Consider the following 20,102-nt stretch of genomic DNA (forward strand, 5'->3'; position numbering starts at 1 on the left):
GGAGCCAGGTATTTGAACAAAAGTAGGGGGAGGTGGTGAGAGGTAAGGAAGAACTCAAAAGAAGCAGAAAAAAGCAACACCAGCAGCCAAAAAATGGCACTCAGAGAGCTGGCCCGTTCGGGTGGGTGGAATCTAAGTGGCTGGTGCTTCCCAGACAAGAGATTGTGGCTGCAGGAAGCAGAGGAGGCCGAGTGGGGGTGAAGAAGGGTGGGGGGTAGGAAAGCGTATATCGCAAATTACTAGTTGTTTTGTCTCCCGCTGGAAGCTCTGCGAAGCTGCTTTCTTGTACTCCGTTTGCTGGTCTCCGATAGGAGTCCAAGATGGCGGATCCGCGCTGTGTTAGCTGTTAGGGGACCTCTGCATGAATCTCTCCTCGCTCTCCATTCTCTGTCAGTTTTCTCACTCCATTTGGTGCTTGGCTGAGCTCTTTATCTCTTCATTTGATCTTTTAGGGTTTCAGGATTGTTGTTTTCTCTGTTCGGCTTAGTTTTTCGGATCTTTGCTGTGGAGGGACGGCGTGGTGCTTCTGCCTAGAACACCATTTTGCCGGAAGTCCTCATGTATTTTTCAAAGCATTGAATATATATTTTTAAACGTGTTTAGTGGAAATATTTTTTAACTTTTTCTTTCTGTTAATAATGAAGGAATTACAAAAGTGTTTGCCTCTTTCTATGAACTCAAATGGTTATTATCAATCGTTAGTGGGTCCTTGTTTTCTAAAATCGTGGGGAGCAGTGGGGAGGTAGTCAGATGCACTTTCTGATGTGCAGAGTGGGAGGAATTTACAAATACTCTTGCCTGAATCCTAGTTACACTTACTCCACAGCATTTTGTGAATTATTAGAGAATTTATTCAAGCATTTCCTTTCTGACCAAATTTTTAAAATAAGCACACAGACAAACAACATCAATTCTAAAATAAAGTAAGAAAAACTTTTTAAAAACATGTAGACAAAGGCAAAACTATAGTGATAGTATAACTATCAGAGGTTGCCAGGGGCTCGGGGGTGGGAGAGGAGGTGAATAAGCAGAGCACAGAGCATTTTTAGGGCAATGAAATTATTCTGTGGGATACTGTAATGGTAGACACATGACATTCTGCATCTGTCAAAACTCACAAGGCTGTACAACCCAAAGAGGGAAGCCTAATGTATACTATGGGCTTCAGTTAATTATAATGTATCAGTATTGGTTCATCAATTGTAACAAATGTACCACAAGAATGCAAGATGTTGATAACAGGAGAATCAGCATACAAAGGAGAAAGGGGGTATGTGGGAGTTCTCTGTACTTTGTGCACAATTTTCCTGTAAACCTAAAACTGTGCCAAACAATAAAGTCTATTAAAAAAAAAAATGCTGGCAATTACTATGAATAATTTATGATACTACCCATCTACACTGAGAAATCTGAAGTATTCCCATCCACACAAAGCCCTTGGAGTGCTATTGACTCGTGTTTAAATTCTGGCAGTATAACCTGGGTAAATCATCTAATCTCACAGCTTTTCTTTCTTCAGTCTTAAAATGGGAATGATCACCTACACTCACAGATAGGTTTTAAGTATTTAGACGAGATAAAGCACATAAAACAATTAGTACCACGTCAGGCACACACAGTAAAGAACCAATAAATGATAATTAGTTTCATTTAAATGAATAACACAGGATAATCAATTTCACTAAAATTTATGGTCAGGATGGTTTTGCAATGCATCAACAAATTAAATTCATCATTTTTTTTTTTTTGCAAGTTTTTTTGGCCAGTATCTGGGGAAAAAAGAATGGGTGTAATAATAAAAGGTTTACTTCAATTTTCTCATGAGTTTTTTAGAACAGGCATATTAAAGCAAAATAACAATCTCATATAAAATATGATCCATGAACTTTAATACTTTTCAGCACATGGAATAACTGGTTTATATACAGTAGTAGTTAAAAGTTTTAATGTATCTTTTTGGTATACATTTTAATTTTTCATTGTTTTGGAATTTATTCTGCTTACCCATGGGCTTAATGACTATTAAGTAACAATTTATTTTGAATCACCCAGAAGTGATTCCTGCTGAGTATGTGATTTAGTATGCATAGACATGTAACAAATATGACATATTCAGTCAATTATCTGGGTGATTATTCCATTCTTCTAAGTATTTTTTTTGGGGGGGAAAAATGTCTTTCGGCTCAAATTATTTAATTAAGGCTTTCGCCTTTGTATGTTTAAGTATAGTCAGAAAATATTCAGTAAAAGCTTTCAAATTTGATCAATTACCAAATATTCAATCTAGCACATTTTACATATAAGATACAATTCTAGCCACATTGAGGAGATATGACATAAGTGGGTGAAAATTAAAAGGGAGAAGAGTTAATACACTATACAGAACACAATGTGGAACAACTGAAGGTAGAACAAAATGTATGGCCAAGTAGTACTTGTTGTTGTTGAGTGCCATCGAGTTGGTTCCAATTCATAGCGATCCTAGGTACAACAGAATGAAACACGGCCCAATCCTGTGCCATCCTCATAATCATTGCTGTGTTTGAGCCTATTGTTGCAGCCACTGTGTCAATCCATCTCATTGAAGGTCTTCCTCTTTTTCGCTGACCCTCTACTTTGCCAAGCATGATGTCCTTCTCCAAGGACTGATCCCTCCTGATAACATGCCCAAAGTATGTAAGACATACTCTCGCCATAGTTGGAATTGACTTGATGGCACACAACGACAAGTAGTACTAGAGAGATTAAATTCCCCAAGGTATGAAGAGGAAATGATCACTTCCTTATAAACTCAGATGATCCAAAATTATAACTAAACACCAAAAACAACATTGGTCTATTATAATAACTTCATATCCTTTTGATTAAAATATTTATTGAGCCTTAAACCTATCTATGATAACAGTGGAGTTCACCGGTGGTGAAAATGGTTAATGCACTGCTAAGCAAAAGGTTGGAAGGTTGAGTCCACCCAGAGGCACCTCGGAAGAAAGGAGATCTACTTCCAAAAAATCAGCCATTGAAAATTGTATGGAGCACAACTCTACTCTGACACACAAGGGGTCACTATGAGTCGGTGTGGACTCAAAAGCAACTGGTATAATAACAGTACAGGGGACTTTAAAGGGTGAAAAGACAATTGGCACAAAACCCTTTGCTTCAAGGTGTTTCAGTGGCATAAGGGAGTAAGACAAGTAGCAGATACCTGGAATAGGAGGCAGAATACGATGTGCCATGAGTGAGGTATTCTATAAGGCTCTCTGGGAAGAAGGAAGAGAAGGAGCAAGAAAAAAAGCTATATGCCTTTGCACCAAATAATTTTCATTTTGAGAATTTTCTCTATTCTACCAATTCAAAATAGACAATTAGGCATTGGAGAGATTGATGCTATTTTTAACATTAACTTTAGGAATAAATTAAAGCCTAGATGCACTTCAAGCAATATGAGACTATGCTTCTGAAACGTACTACATCATCGGCCTGTGCCCTCTTGCAGCTGTCACACTTGAAAGCATTCCTAAAATTATTTAATAAACTATAATATTTTCTAACGCAGATGAATTGGAAGTGGCATCATATTACAAACCCAGGTTTGAATAAGTTCGTAAGACCATGCTGAAACCATAATTAGATGCTTAACAACTTGACTATTTAGACGTGGAGAAAAAGGAAGAAAACAGACTTACGTAAAAGCCATACAGTAAACTGAACAGAGGTAAAATCACTGCTAAATTCAGAACTACTCAAATCACTTTGCAGTGTTCTTTGTTAAATGCAGGAAAGAAGCAAAACCTGCAATTCGAATGGTTTCTATGGCAAAACGACCAATTGTTAAAATTGTAAACAGCATTGCAGTGAAAAACAATTTGCATCACTAATTCCCATTTCTCTTCCCCAAATAGAGCAGAACAAAAAGGAACAGCAATAAACTGCTTTCTGTACAGAACAGAAGAAAATTTTCTCCTTCTGCTCTTAAGGCATTTGTTAAAAAAAATCTGCATCTATAACTACATGTCTTTCATACAGTAATTTTCTTTCTGATACAAATTTTTAGTCAGACTTATACAACCCTCTTCTTAGACGGCTTACAGCAAAATGTAAAAATTGTGCCAATCTCCAGACTTTCTTTTACTCTGTGCTGAGTTAGATCTGAGACAGCTCACAAAGTTCTATCTTGACCCTATTCATTAGCTGGCACAACAACTGTACTAAAGCAAATGATGCTTTTGTCCCATAGTTGCCACACACAAGCGCTAACTCCAGAGGCTAAAGTAAGGCTGACCTTCACAAACAGGATTAAAAACCGAAACACCAAGCCCACTGCCGCTGAGTTGATTCCAACTCATAGCAGCCCATAGGGTCTCCAAGTCTGTAAATCTCTACGGAAGCAGATTGCCTCATCTTTCTTAGCCATTCATAATTAGCAAGAGTTATCTTTGTCCTCCTTCTACATAAAAGAGTACAAAGAAAACAAGAATGGCCACAGTCACGGTCAACGTGCAGTCAATAATTTCTACCAGTAAGGTACATATTTCGTAAATCGCAGTATTGCTTCCAATTCCTAATTTAATCAAAACCACTCTAAATTTATCCTTTTAATATGTTGGAGTTCATGAAACATTTAGTTTGGAGGAATAAAAGAGTTTTGTGGAAAAAAATGAAAATATGTCTCGAAATGCAATGCATTTTTGCCATTTTCATAATCATCATTATTCACATCCCAGAAAGTGTCCATCTGCAAACTGCTAGCCTAGAGCCTGTATACCACAAATAACTACCTTCCTAGTGATCTTCATTTCATCTGATATTAAGTAATGATAATGATGACCTCTCCTGATAACAACTGAAAACATTTCTTAAAATGAATAAAAACACTCAAACATACCCAAACATTAAAACTATTTAAATTGTATGCAAACGAAAGAAAAAAAAATAGCTAAGAAATAAATTTGAGGATAAATAAACCAGCAACTCTTCAGAGAACACTCCATGAAGAAAGTAGAGTTGAGGGCTATCTTTAAATACATAATTTTAAAGAAGTGGCAGCTTCGTCGCTATTAATACATCTTGAAACTGATATATAAATGTGTATGCACGTGCATGTGTATGTACGTGTATAAGGAGAGAGAGACTGATTAACATTTACTTGAAATCTCCAGCACAATATTTCTACATAAATGGGAGTTTTTTAAAAATACATATCTGTTCAAAATTATCAATATAAGGCAATCTATTTCTTCTGTAATGCTAAGTCTGTATTATTGTCAACCAAAACAAAAGATCTAAATAATAACAATAATAAAAACTAGGTGAAAACTCATGTCTTACCTGCATGAAAGTACCTGAAGTATTTCTGTAATAAACAGAATAATATTGTATAATCCCATTTGGTTTTGAAGGAGGCTTCCAAAAAAGAATTACTGATGAAGAACTGAGATTTGTATAATGAACATCTTTGGGAGGATCACTTGGTGCTGTAATACAAACAATTTAACAAAGAAAATGTATTTGTGCCATCAAGTAGAGTTTCTGCTATGAATGTCTTGAATTTTACTCACTTTGATAAATCAAAGTGATAAGAATTATTTTTTTAAAAACTTAAAATTAGGAATAACATTTTGTTGGAGATCAGAAATGAAATCCATAACTCTCATGGGGTCATCCCTCTGACACCCTACCATAGCAATATACAAGCAGAGAATAGGTGGATTTCTTACTCATAAAACACTATCCCGAATATAAAACATTCCATTTCCTTGTATTTGAAAACAATATTATAACAAGTTTCCAATATAGAATACATAACATGAAATATTAATTTAATTAAGAATTTTGAAATTGAATAATAAGGGGCAAAAGCAAACAGAGCCGGCCTTAATGCATTTTATTTTGTTTCATTTAACAAACACATAACGTGCTTATTATGTGTCAAATTCTGTGCTGAGTACATTTACAAGTATAAACTGATTTAATTGTTGCAAGGATTCTGGGAAGTAGATATGATATGGTTCCATATTACAGATAGAAACTTAAGGCACAGAGAAATTAACTTTCCCAGCATCACAGTTAGTAAGTGATTAAACTGCATTTTCATCCCACCGATGCTGGATATCAGGTTTTAGTAACAGTTAATAATATTATATTTTGATATTTAATATTGTTCCCAAGAGAATTATTCTTTTATTTAGCTTACATCCATTAAGAAAACTCACCTCCCTCAGGTGTTCGAAAGTTAATAATATTGCTTCTCATTTTCCCATCACCAAATCTGGTGCTGGCTGTTGCACAGGCGCTATACTCAACATTATAGTCCAAATCTGAAAACTCTAATGATGTTTCAGTTGTATTAATAGTTTTTAGTGTTGATCTATCCCTGGGGGCGGGGGGAAAAACATTACTTGCAGGAATTACTTTTTTTTAATAATAAATTAGAAGTTACTGTAAATATTCTGGAGCTCTGATGGCATACTGGTTAAGAGTTCAGGCTGCTAACCAAAAGGTCAGCAGTTCAAATCCACCAGCTGCTCCTCTGAGCACAAGTACATTAAAAATAAATCACATTTATGCATAGAAATTAATCCAGACTAACAGGATAAAGATGGCACTTATCCTGAAATATTGAAAATAATAAATTTCAGAATGCTTCAATCATTGAACTTCTTTTAATTGCATGTATATTTAGTAATTCAATCAAGTAATAATAAGATGTTACTAAAGTTTGCTTGAACCAATTTTCATGGATATCTAGGAGTACTACTACTCATAAATTAGTAACATTCTTTTGCCTGCTAATATTTTAGTTGTTAAAATACTTGTTTTTTAAAAGTGTTGGCAAAATCTTGTTTAAACTATTAATTGATCAAATAATTCCATTTGTCATATATTGTACAAAAGTAACATTTTATTCAGATCAATTCAAATAAATAAATAACTGAATAGTAGCATCTAAAAAGTGAGCTTGTGGCTATACCTTTATCAATTAATAAAAAAAGATACTAAAAACAATGTATGTCACATACAAAATAGAGGAAAGTAGAGCTTGCATCTCGCATTCAATATAAATCTAAAAGGTATTCAAAATATCACTCCAGAAAAAAAAAATTTTAAGTAAAATAAATATTGGCTCAAAACTCTCAAACTACCAAAACCTCAGGAGGGGAAAAAAAATTCTAAAGAACAAAATGTTGTTAAGAAATAAGCACTATAATTATTTTATTTCTGTCATTTTACTTCAGTTTCCATAGTTTTGAATCGGGTATAGATTAGAATCTGAACCAAAGAATAAACATCTACATAGAGGTGCTGAAAGCTGCATTAAAAAAAAAAAAAGAAATTAACATTTTAAGAGCAATAAAAGTAACTATTAAAGATTTTAGATAATGGAATATCATCAATATTACAGAAAAAGGTATATCTCTCATGCAATCTCTTATTTCCATTATTTGGAAAAATAAGGCATTCAAATAGTAAGTGGATATTCCCTCTGTATAAAAAATGCTCTCTCTGTGCCATAGGAATATTTAATCCTTGAATACTTAAGAAGCATAATAGATTTAAAGAGAATTAAGGGTATCCACAAAGAGATACATTTCAGCCATGGTTTTACCATTACAGAGGATTCAATTCACTCTAAATATAAGTATTGCTACCTGAAAAATAGTTGCAAAGCTTACCATAGTGAAAAAAAATATGGATTCAGAGTACGTGATTGGAGACAAGTTGGATTAGCCAGGCTATTTAGCAATTTTAAACAGTTTAATTGGACATGCTCTTTCAGAAGTAGGGAGAACTTTCTTTGACTTCACTGAGACCACAGGAGAGGGGCTTTTAAAACTCTAAGAACAAGATGGCTTATCATAGAAACTATACCCAATTCCATACTCCCGTCATTGGCCACAAAACATCAGAATACTACAGAACAGCTAATCCAGTTCAAATCTCTAGAGCTGTAAAATTAGCTAAAACATAATCTAATAACATTACAGGTATTTTATAAATACTTTTCAAGCATATTTTTCCGTGTTATCTGCCACCTTACATCACTACCTTCTTGCCCTGATGTTCACAGTAAAATATTGCAGATGAAAATGTGCCTACAGTAAGAAAAACCCTGATTATACTACACAGATAATGTAGGAACATACCAATTACTGGAAAGAAACAAGTCAAAAATAAATTTTGTCTCAATTATCTGGGTATTTCAGGAAAAAGAAGGCTATCTTCATAAATTACCTGAATAAGAAATTCAATAATCCACTTCAGCTAGTATAATCCACTTCAGCTAGTGTTTCTACATCTCCCCTGGTTTGCCTTCAGAGAGAAAATAGTACTAAAAAGTTTGCCATATACTAATGTGTCTTGTCTGTTTGGGGTTTGTTCACTTTTTCTTTTGGAGTTTAGGATTGTGGCCAATATTTTAATGACCGATATAGGAAAATAAATAAACTTCAGTTGAAATAGTTTAGAATGTATATTGAATATACCAAACACCAAAACCAAACCTGTTGCCATCAAGTCGATTCTGACTCAAAGTGACCCTGCAGAAAGAACCAACAAATCTGTCTTGGAAGAAAACAGTCAGAATGCTCCTAAGAAGCAAGGATGGTGAGACTACATCTCACAGACTTTGGACATGTTATCAAGAGGGATCAGTCCCTGGAGAAGGACATCATGCTTGGCAAAGCAGAGGGTCAGTGAAAAAGAGGAAGACCCTCAACAAGATGGACTGACAACAGTGGCTGCAACAATGGGCTCAAGCATAACAATGACTGTGAGGATGGATGGCGGAGGACTGGGCAGTGTTTCATTCTGTTGTACCTAGGGTCATTATGAGTCGGAACCGACTCGACAGCACCTAACAACAACAAAAGGTGGACTGCCATAAAACTGAGAACTGAGATAGAGGCAAAGGGGAGAGAAGTGATCCTGTATTACTAAGGACATGGCTCACTCTTTCTTGCTTTTAGTTGCAGTTGTCAGATTAGAAGTAACACACAGAAACCTCTGGGCTGAGGCGCGAGCTCTCTGTACTTCAAGGAGTGATCTCAGTGAGCAATCCTGCAGTTCAGAAGAGTTCACTCTTTCCCACATATGATAAACCCAACTTTGACATGCTGAAATAGTTGCTGCACGGAATTGTTACTCTTGGTTTTAGCTTACTTTGTTTTAAAATCCCTGTTTTGTTATAGGGATTATTAGCTTCAAAATATTATAATAGAATTCATATGTGTTTTTCCATTATAGTGTTTTATTTTCATTTATAAAGATATATTCTTCTGAAACTTGATTTTTTTCTTATCACATTACATCATATTTTTTTTGTATCAACAAAATTTGATTATATCCTGGCTATTCAACTATTCTTCTATGAATTAATATGTAGGTTGTTCTTTTTGTTTTTCTTTAAGCTATTTTTAAGTTGTTTTTTTTTTTTAAGTTATCTCTAACATTGACATAGTAAGCATCCTTATACAAAAATCTTTTTATATTGGTATTTTTATATCTGTTGGTTAAATTCCGAGTAAGTAGTGTGATTATTGAGTAAAATGGTTTGAACATTTATTTTAATGTAATGATTCCTGTTTCAAAATGATTATTATAATTTAAAGTCATGCTGATAGTGTATGAAATTTCCCATTTCCCCAACTTCTCACTACTAGTGGATATTATTAATCTTCTTAATTTCTGCAAGTCTAATTGACCCAAAATATCTCATTTTAATTTGCACTTCCTTGACCATGAGTGAGACTGAATTGTCTTCTCATATGTTTATTGGTCATTTGAAGTCCTTTTTTAAAAATTAACTTATTCACACATTTACTTTTCTATCTTTTATTTTAATCCTTGAAATGGAGAACAGTATATGTTAGAGTTAGGGAGGCATTGTTCTTTCAGATTGTGTTCCAAAACGAAGAAAGATATCTTTCCAACTCCTCTCGATTTAGAGATGATACGTACATAATTAATTTTCAATTAAATTTGACAAAATTTATTCAGCATTTGTGTGAGGTACTATGTTAGACAAAGGTATGAGTAAGATACAGCCCCTGTCCTCAGAATAGAGAGACTAAACAAGTAAATAATTCTAAAAGAATTCACTAATAACAATGTGGTCTTCTTAAGGACAAGGACTTTTTCCCACAGTAGCTAGAAGCAAAGAAAAACATGAGCAAAGAAACTGGTAGTAACTAAAGTGTAGGAAAGGAGAATGAGGAATATCTCCTCAAAGATGCAGGAAATCATTCACTAGAAAGCCAGAGTGTGAGGTTTAAGAGTAGAACAGAGGGTTACATGAGGTGGGGAGAGGAAGACAAGAGGCCTACCTGACAAAGGAGGTCTAACTCTTACGTATTCAAAATCATAAAACAGTGGTGAAATGGAAGGAATAGAAATGCCACACAATACTTAACCTTTAATATATATAACTTTTCAACATCAGTCAAACTTCCCAATCAGTGCAAATTTTCAAACTGAGAAAAAACCTGAGGGGAGTCCACAATACAATCGTTTTACAGATGTAATTCTAGAAACCTGTTAGAACACTTCAAAAGCTTTCTTTGTTTTAATTTGGGAAATCAAAATAATCAGAGTTCCTTTTACATTATTCAATATATATATATAAATATAAGATGAAAATTTTCTTTCTCTCTTAACTCACTGATATCACCAAGTAAATGTCACAGGTTAGGATTAATGGTGTTGTGAAGAGGAAGTTATTTCCTAGTTAATTAAACTTTTTTTTTTTTGAAGACAGACCACATCTTGAGAAGCAGGGCATTAACAAAATTCCAGAGCATAAGGAGAGGAGCCTTATCATATCAAGACCATACTAAGCACAATCACCTATGAAGGAATCTTGAATACCAAAAAACATCTAGGAAGACTTAAATGAATTTGTCCATTTTCCTTAGTATAAACTTAGACGATTTTCTATACAAGGTCTGAGATACTTCTAAAGGTTACGGTCTTAATTCTAATCTTCATCACTTGATATTTTGTTCCACGCGGGTAATCTAACCTGATGACACATCTATCCCTGTCCGTCACTAATGATTTTTTTCTAAAACTTAAATCTGCTGATGTGTATACATATTCTAGAATAATCCTTTCACTCAGTAAGGAAAGAATATCAACATCCATTAACTTGATACTCTTTATCATATCACTTTCTTTCTAGTATGAACCAGTGATATGCACTAATTTTCCCACGATAAGAAAATTGCTCTTCTATGTTTCATCTTAATCAAGAAAAATTATTCTGCACAGCTTGCTGTATCAGTAAATCAGCAATAAAGTATTAAACAGCCCCAAACTAGCAAGGTATAAAATTTTCACATTTTATGATCCTAAAGCTCTCCTAGAAACTCACAAAGAAGGGTTTAATTTGCTGTTATTGTTGTTCTCACTGTCTTCATTCGGTTGGCAGTTGGTTTGGTTTGTTTTAGTTTCTTTTCTTTCAGCAGAGAATACATTTATAGTATTAGAGAAACAAGGCATTAAAGAGAACGAGGTTGAATCTGAGGAAGAATACACTTATAAACCATGGTTTGGAGCAGACACAAGGAATCAGGGTCCAGAAGACAGGAGGATAGGAGAAGGGATTGTTCTTGAGCTGGAGGAAAGATATTTCTTCCCTTGAAAAGGGACACAAAGGTTAAGAATGTAAATGGTTTGGTAGGTCTGGAAGAAGGAAGTTGAGGTAGTTCATACCTGGTCATCTCAATTTTCAGTATAAAGTGGAACTCAGTTTATCTGCTCTGAATGAAGTGTATGGGGACTTAGTAAAAGGCTTGACAGGAAAGATGATTTGGGATAATTTCTAAGGACAAAATGAGAGGGAACTAACCAAGAACAAGTAAAATGAATGCCAACGGATGCTCAGAGTTCAGTGAAGTTAAGAAAAGCAAGGACTTTTAGTGCACAATATAGTCTTTCACTCATTACTTAAAAAAATACGTATTAAGAGTCTAAAATACATAGGAAGTGGAATGAGGGATATCATTGCTGATGTAAGATGGATCTTGGTTGAAAGCAAAGAATACCAGAAAGATGTCTACCTATATTTTACTGACTATGCAAAAGCATTTGACTGTGTGGATAATAACAGATTATGGATAACATTGTGAAGAACGGGAATTCTAGAACATCTATTTGTGCTCAAGAGGAACCTGTACATAGACCAACAGGCAGTTGTTCCAACAGAACAAGGGCATACTGCATGGTTTAAAATCAAGAAAGCTGTGCGTCGAGGTTGCATCCATTCACCATACTTATTCAATACGTATGCTGAGCAAATAATCTGAGAAGCTGAACTATATGAAGAATGTGACATCAGGATTGGAGGAAGACCATTAACAACCTGCGATATGCAGATGATACAACCTTGCTTGCCGAAAGTGAAGAGGACTTGAAGCACTTACTGATAAAGATCAAAGACCACAGCCTTCAGGATGGATTACACCTCAAAATAAACAAAACAAAATCCTCAAAAATGGGACCAATAAGCAACATCATGATAAATGGAGAAAAGATGGAAGTTGTCAAGGATTTCATTTTACTTGGATCCACAATCAAAGCCCATGGCAGCAGCAGTCGAGAAATCAAACAACATACTGTATGGGGCAAATCCACTGCAAAAGACCACTTGAAAGTGTTAAAAAGCAAAGATGTCACTTTGAAGACTAAGGTGTGCCTGACCCAAGTCATGTTATTTTCAATCGCTTCATATGCATATGAAAGATGGACAATGAGTAAGGAAGACTGAAGAAGAATTAATACCTTTGAATTATGGTGTTGGTGAAGAATATTGACCATACCACGGACTGCCAGAAGAACGAACAAATCTGTCTTGAAGAAGTACAGCCAGAATGCTCCTTAGAAGTGAGGATGGTGAGACTTCATCTCACATACTTTGTACATGTTATCAGGAAGGACCAGTTCCTGGAGAAGGACATCATGCTTGGTTAGGTAGAGGGTCAGTGAAAGAGAAGAAGACCCTTAATGAGATAGACTGATACAGTGGCTGCAACGATGAGCTCAAGCACAGGAATGATTGTGATGATGGTGCAGGACCAGGCAGTGTTTTGTTCTGTTGTACACAGGCTTGACACGAGTCAAGACCGACTCAACGGCATCTAACAAAAACAACAATGCTCTGTGATGGGTATATAGTAGTGAAAAAGTCTCAGTCTCTGGCTCCAAGGAGTTTACATTCATATGTTTAAAGAATATCATCCCATAAGGGTTTAGAAATCTGGATAAAAGGATTAAGAAAACACACTGTGGGATTAATACAGTTATTAACTACCCATTCTTTTCTTTAAAGTTTATAAGCTATTCAGACTTTCTATTCTTTTTTAGTCAGTTTGTAAATTTTATCTTACTAAGAATCTATTTCACTCAAATTTATAAATTTATTTTCACAAATTTGTACAAAATATCCTCTTTTTTCAGTATTTACAATGTGTCTTTTTTTTATTGCCAACATTAATTTATGCCTCTTCCCTTTTTTCTGGATCAATCTTCCCAGTGTCTTTCTAATTTCACTTTTTAAATTATTTATTAGCTTTGCTTTTCCCCTTCATAAGTTTTTAATTTTGTAAGTTTTTGTAAGTATGGGTATTATAAGTTACATTTGATCATTAATGATAATAGTAAGATGGATAATTATCAATCTTTTCTTCCCTATCCACTGGAGACCTTATCCACCCCATGTACAGAGAACAAGGTATAATATTTGATATTCTAAAACACAATGAATTAAATGTTGTAGCATAATTTTTATTCATTGAAGAGTCCATTTTAGTGAACAATAACAATATAATAGTGAACTAAATAACTCTGGCCTAAATGTAATCATGTTCAAATAAATAGAAGACTGACAATTACTTGACAGAGTTTAGACAGAGTAAGTCTTTCTCAAAATATTTTTCTCCTGTGAAATTAAGAAGAGTATATGTTTTATAACTACTATCATAAAATTAATACTATGAATGAAAATATCTTTTTTATACATTTAACCAAGAAAGAAGAAATACTTGTCCTTTCCTCCCTAGATTTGATAAGTGCAGTGGAAAAAAAAGTTCTTTAAAAAGCTAACATGGTCCAAAATGCTTAATGTGAAGCAAGCCTTAAAATACAGTCAGTGGTGGATTGTCTGTTACTAAAGCCTTTTAAATTATAATGATAAAGATGAAAAGGCTGAAAAGAAATAACCTAAATCAACATCTTTTCAAGTAAATCTGTGCCCTCCCACTGTATTAGCCATTTTCCTTCATTCTTTTTTCAATAGTTCCAAATTCCTGATCACTACATTTCTTTTTCATAACGAGATTTCAAAAAAAGGGCTTATCACTTTCCAGTTCTCAGAGAAAGTCATGCTTAGGATTCTTAAATTTAACTAAATGATATCAACCTTAGCCCTAGCTTATTTTAATTTTTAAAACACATAGATCTCGTCTTAATCTGAAACTTAGAATATTGTTACTCTTGGCCCTTTCCAAAGAATACAATTTCAAACTGCCTCCTCTTCAGTTCCTATAAAAAGGTAAGGGAAGTATTGCTTATGAAAGATCTGAAGGATGAGCAAACCTCTAATTTATTATTTGCTATGGATTGAATCGTGTCCCCCAAAGAGATATGCTGAAAGCCTAACCCCTGTACCTGTGAATTTGACCTTGTTTGAAAACAGGTTCTTTCTTTGGGAATGTTATCAGTGAATGAGCTCATACCAGAGTAAAGTGAGTCCTAATCCCTTCTGAGTGATGTCATACAAAGGGAGAAAATATATGAAGAAAGAGTCACACAGGAAGATGATGACATGTAAAGATACATCTACAAATCAAGGAATGCCAAAAAACATCTGGAAGACAGAAAAGACAAGATCTTCCCCTAGAGTAGACAGAGAGAGCATAGTCCTGCCACCGCCTTGAATTCAGATGTCCAGCCTCCAGAACTATGAGACAATAAATTTCTTACCTGGAAAGCAGCTCTAGGAAACTAAACACTATTCTAGCCTCAGAGCAAGCAAGAGCTGCAGAAGGCTGTATATATTACATATTTTATCTTTGTTTTCTATGAAAGCATCCTCGCCTAACTATATATATTTGGAGACTAATGTCTATTACTTTCCATTTCTGTTTCTACCTCTCTTCACAAAAGCCACACTAAAATTCCTGGGACATAGGTCGTCGAATCTTCTGAAAGCTTCTGAATTCCAAAGTTCTGAACTGGTTCTCCAACCATCCTCCAGCAAAAGCCTTAACTCTCAAAGCTGACCTTTCCATAATCAATCCTTTCTGTAAACTAGCCAGTCATTGAGCTACTGATAATGTACAGTTCCGACAGTCTAGAACTTACAACCTAACAGGAAGATACTTATTAAATAAGATATTACAAATGTGATGAGTTTTATAGAAAGGTAACTAAACTAGTTCAGGGAGTCAAGCCTTTTTTATAGTAATACCAGTAATTTATGCTCATTGTAGCATCCATACTATTTAGGAAAGAAATAACTGATCCAACGCAGTTAAAAACTGACTTCTTCAGAACAGAATGTGTGTGTGTGTGTGTATCATCTTGTTGTATGGTATTTAAATTTTTTATTTTAACCATGCTTCCTGTTTAAACACTCAAAGGGCTTTTCATTGCACTTGGAATAAAATCCAGCCTCATTATTCTGGCCTCAAGACTACAGACATCTAGCCTGCCCACGTCTCCAGCGTCATCTCCTTCCACTCTCTTTCTGGGCCATTACATTCCAGACACAGTGGTAACTACTGCATTTTCCCTCTTAAGCCCTTCTCTTCTGCTTTGCAAGATGTTTTGTTCCCCAATCCTTGAATGCAAGGATATCACCCATCCCTACCAGCTTTGTGCATTTCACAAACATGATGAACAGATACCCTAATCAAGGGTTAAAAACTCAAGGTACAGACAGGTAAAATAAATGAGTAAAAAGACTGGTTAGAACTGAAGTAAACTGTAGAGCAAACGCCTCATCCAAAGAAGACAGCCACTATTCAGCTCTGGTAGATTTTTGCCATGGTGAATATGGCAAAAGAATTGTGATTTCTGAACAAAGGAAGGAAAAATTTTACTAGCTATCCCCTCATTTTTAAATAATGGCAACTGATTCAGAATTTATGAACAGTTTGTAGATCCAGAAAGACATGGGTGGGTCTACCCCACAGCTAGTCTGTTTGTGACTTCCGCTCTCAAGCTTGATCTAAGCCATTCACACAAATGACTGATAGGAAAGAGCAGAGCTTTGAGCACCCCACTAACCACCATGTTAAACCATAAAGACCATCTTTGTACTCAATCATTGTGTTCTGGATTGAATTGTGTCCCCCAAAATATATGCTGAAGTCCTAACCTCTGGTATCTGTGAATGTGACCTTGCTTGTAAATAGGATAATTGAGGATGTTATCAGTTAACATGACATCATACCAGGGTAGGAGGGATCCTAATCCAACCACTGTTATTGTTAGCTGCCCTTGGGTCACGTCTGACTCATGTGCCTATTCTGCATGTTTCTATAATGATCTCAAATCCCATAAGATACGTCACTACTGTGCTTTCAAAGTACATATGTATAAGCACTTGTAATATGAAATTAAACACAGAAATAGTCTACCTTCGTGAGGTTCTCTGACATTAACTATAAACCACTAGCAACCTGTAAATCATGAGAAAGTTATTTAGAAAATTTCTGTATTTAGACATAAAAACATAGAAGCATGTGAAGTATGTAAAGACTGTAAAACAAAAAGAAACAAACCCATTGCCGTCAAGTTGATTCCAGCTAATAGCCACCCTATAAGACAGAGTAGAACTGCCCCATAGGGTTTCCAAGGAGTGGCTGGTGGATTCAAACTGCTGACCTTTTGGTTAGCAGCCTAGCTCTTAACCACTGCGCCACCAGGGCTCCAAAAAATGTAAACAACCTTTAAATTGACTCTGAACTGACATGCTGTGACAAAGAAGACATAACATAGTTAATCTTTGTAAACTATCCTTGAGACATAAATCTAAACAAACCTCCCTAATCTCTAACCTTGAAGAAAAAACATGACGTTCTCTAACCATGGAGAAATGACATAATATACTAGGTCTTTGACACAATGACCCTTATTGTGTGAGTTCAAGATGAGAATTTCACACATAAACCCTGAATTTCTATTCACTCACTGAGAGAAGGCAGAGGCAAAAGTATCTTTCTCTAGTCTCTTACTCTCTCTGAAGACCAAGAGCCTGCTGAAATTCTGCCCATGGCCAATGACCTCGCTCGCACTCAAGCTATGCTGAGTTCGAGCCGGGGTTAAGCCTTCCTCCCGAGACCTCTCATTAAATGTAAAAGCCTGAAGACAAAGATTTAAACTTTAGCTATTTAACTAACACTGTAATTGTAATTATTAATTCTGATTCTCTAGTTCTAAATGAATGTTGTGAGGGCTTACTTGCATGACCTGCCATGACTACCTTGCAATAAACTAAACGAGTTTATGCATGATAAACCAGAGTATCTCTCTATTAATTTTCTAAGATAATATCCTACATGACAAAAATTCCATATACAACAGAACGAAATGTTGCCTGGTCCTGTGCCATCTTCACAATTTTTGGCCTGCTCAAGTCCACTGTTGTAGCTACTGTGTATTTTGAGTGCCTTCAAACCTAGGAGACTCATCTTCTATATCAGATAATATTATGTTGTGACTCACAGTGTTTTCATTAGATAATTTTCAGAATTAGAGATGACAGAGAAGCTCAATATCATCAGTTAGAACAAGGCCAGGGGCTGACTGCAGAATAGACCATCAATTAATCCTATGCGAGTTGAAGTTGAAGCTGAAAAAAACTAAAACAAGTCCACAAGAGCCAAAGTATGACCTTGAGTATATCCCACCTGAACTCAGAGACCATTTCAAGAATAGAATTCATGCACTGAACACTAATGACCGAATAACAGAAGAGTTGTGGGACAACAGCAAGGACATCATACATGAAGAAAGCAAAAGGTCACTAAAAAGACAGAAAAGAAATAAAAGACTCAAATGTATGTCAGAAGAGACTCTAAAATTTACTCTTGAACATAGAGTAGCTAAAGTGAAGAGAAGAAATGAAGTAAAAGAGCTGAACAGATTTCAAAGGGCAGCTTGAGAATACAAAGTAAAGTATTATAATGAAATGTGCAAAGAGCTGGGGTAAGAAAACTAAAAGGAAAGAACACGCTTGGTATTTCTCAAACTGAAAGAACTGAAGAAAAAACTGAAGCCTTGAGTTTCAGTACTGAGGGACTCTAGGGGCAAAAAATTGAACGACACAGGAAGCATCAAAAGAACATGGAGGAATACATAGAGTCACTGTACAAAAAGAATTGGTCGATGTTCAGTCATTTTAGGAGGTAGCATATGATCAAGAAACAATGGTACTGAAGGAAGAAGTCCAAGCTGTACTGAAGGCATTGGCAAAAAAAAAAAGGCTTCAGGAACTGACAGAATACTAATTGAGATGTTTCAACGAATGGATGCAGTGCTAGAAATGCTCACTTGTCCATGCCAAGAATTTGAAAGACAGCTACCTGGTCAACTAACTGGAAGAGATCCATATACGTGTGTATTCCAAAGAAAGGTGATCCAACAGAATGAGGAAACTACTGAACAATATCATTGATATCACATGCAAATAAAATTATGCTGAAGACAATTAAACGGTTGCAGCAGTACATCGACAGGGAACTGCCAGAAATCCAAGCTGGATTAAGAAGAGGACATGGAAAGAAGGATATAATTGCTGATGTCAGATAGGGCTGGGTGAAAGCAGAGAATACCAGAAAGATGTTTACCTGTGTTTTATTGACTATGCAAAGGCATTCGACTCTGTGGATCATAACAAAATACGGATAACATCGCAAAGAATGGGAATTCCAGAACACTTAATTGTGCTCATGAGGAACCTGTACATAGACCAAGAGGCAGTTGTTCAAACAGAACAAGAGGATACTGCATGGTTTAAAATCAGGAAAGGTGTGTGTCAGGGTTGTATCCTTTCACCATAATTATTCAATCTGTATGCTGAGCAAATAATCTGAGAAGCTGGACCATATGAAGAAGAACGTGGCATCAGGATTGGAAGAAGACTCATTAACAACCTGTGATATGCAGATGACACAACCTTGCTTGCTTAACGTGAAGAGGACTTGAAGCACTTACTGATGAAGAACAAAGACCAAAGGCTTCAGTATGGACTACACCTCAACATAAAGAAAACAAAAATCCTCACAACTGGACCAATAAGCAACATCATGATAAATGGAGAAAATATTGACGTTATCGAGGATTTCATTTTACATGCATCCATAATCAACATCCACTGAAGCAGCAGTCAAGAAAACAAAAGATGTATTGCTTTCGGCAAATCTGCTGCAAAAGACCTCTTACAAGTGTTAAAAAGCCAAAATGTCACCTTGAGGACTAAGGTGCACCTGACCCATGCAATGGTATTTTCAGTCACCTCATATGCATGTAAAAGCTGGACAATGAAGAAGAAAGATTGGAGAAGAACTGATGCATCTGAATTGTGGTGTTGGCAAAGAATACTGAATATACCATGGACTTCCAGAAGAATAAACAAATATGTCTTGGAATGAAAACAGCTAGAATGCTTCTTAGAAGCGAGGATGGTGAGACTTTGTCTAACATACTTTGGACATGTTACCAGGTGAGACCAGTCCCTGGAGAAGGACATCATGCTTGGTAAAGTCAAGGGTCAGTGAAAGAGAGGAAGACCCTCAATGAGATAGAATGACACAGTGGCTGCAACAATGGGTTCAAACTTAGCAAGGATTGTGAGGATAGCACAAGACCAGGCAATGTTTCATTTCATTGTACGAAGGGTCACTATGAACTGGAATTGACTCAATGGCATCTAACAACAACAATTTTCAGAAATGGATTGCCAGGCCTTTCTTCCTAGTCTGCCATAGTCTAGAAGCTCCACTAAAACCGGTCCACCATGACAAGTTGACCCTGCTGATATCCAAAATACTCATGACATTGTTTCCAGCATCATAGCAACACACAAGCTACAAGACTGTGAC

General features: G+C 35.7%; 1 protein-coding gene across 1 annotated transcript in view; it reads right to left on the reverse strand.

Annotated features, from left to right (window-relative positions):
* Nucleotides 1-20,102, reverse strand: part of PTPRQ (protein tyrosine phosphatase receptor type Q) — a 274,890-nt gene that overhangs the window by 175,192 nt on the left and 79,596 nt on the right. Inside the window, exons 18-19 of the mRNA XM_004384638.2 lie at nucleotides 6,213-6,373; nucleotides 5,329-5,474 (exon numbers count right to left, since the gene is read on the reverse strand). Of these exons, the coding sequence (XP_004384695.2) occupies nucleotides 5,329-5,474; nucleotides 6,213-6,373 (307 nt within the window). The remainder of the gene's footprint in view (nucleotides 1-5,328; nucleotides 5,475-6,212; nucleotides 6,374-20,102) is intronic.

The sequence above is a fragment of the Trichechus manatus genome, unplaced genomic scaffold, assembly GCF_000243295.1.
Source record: "Trichechus manatus latirostris isolate Lorelei unplaced genomic scaffold, TriManLat1.0 scaffold00125, whole genome shotgun sequence".
In the NCBI taxonomy this organism is placed as follows: Eukaryota; Metazoa; Chordata; class Mammalia; order Sirenia; family Trichechidae; genus Trichechus; species Trichechus manatus.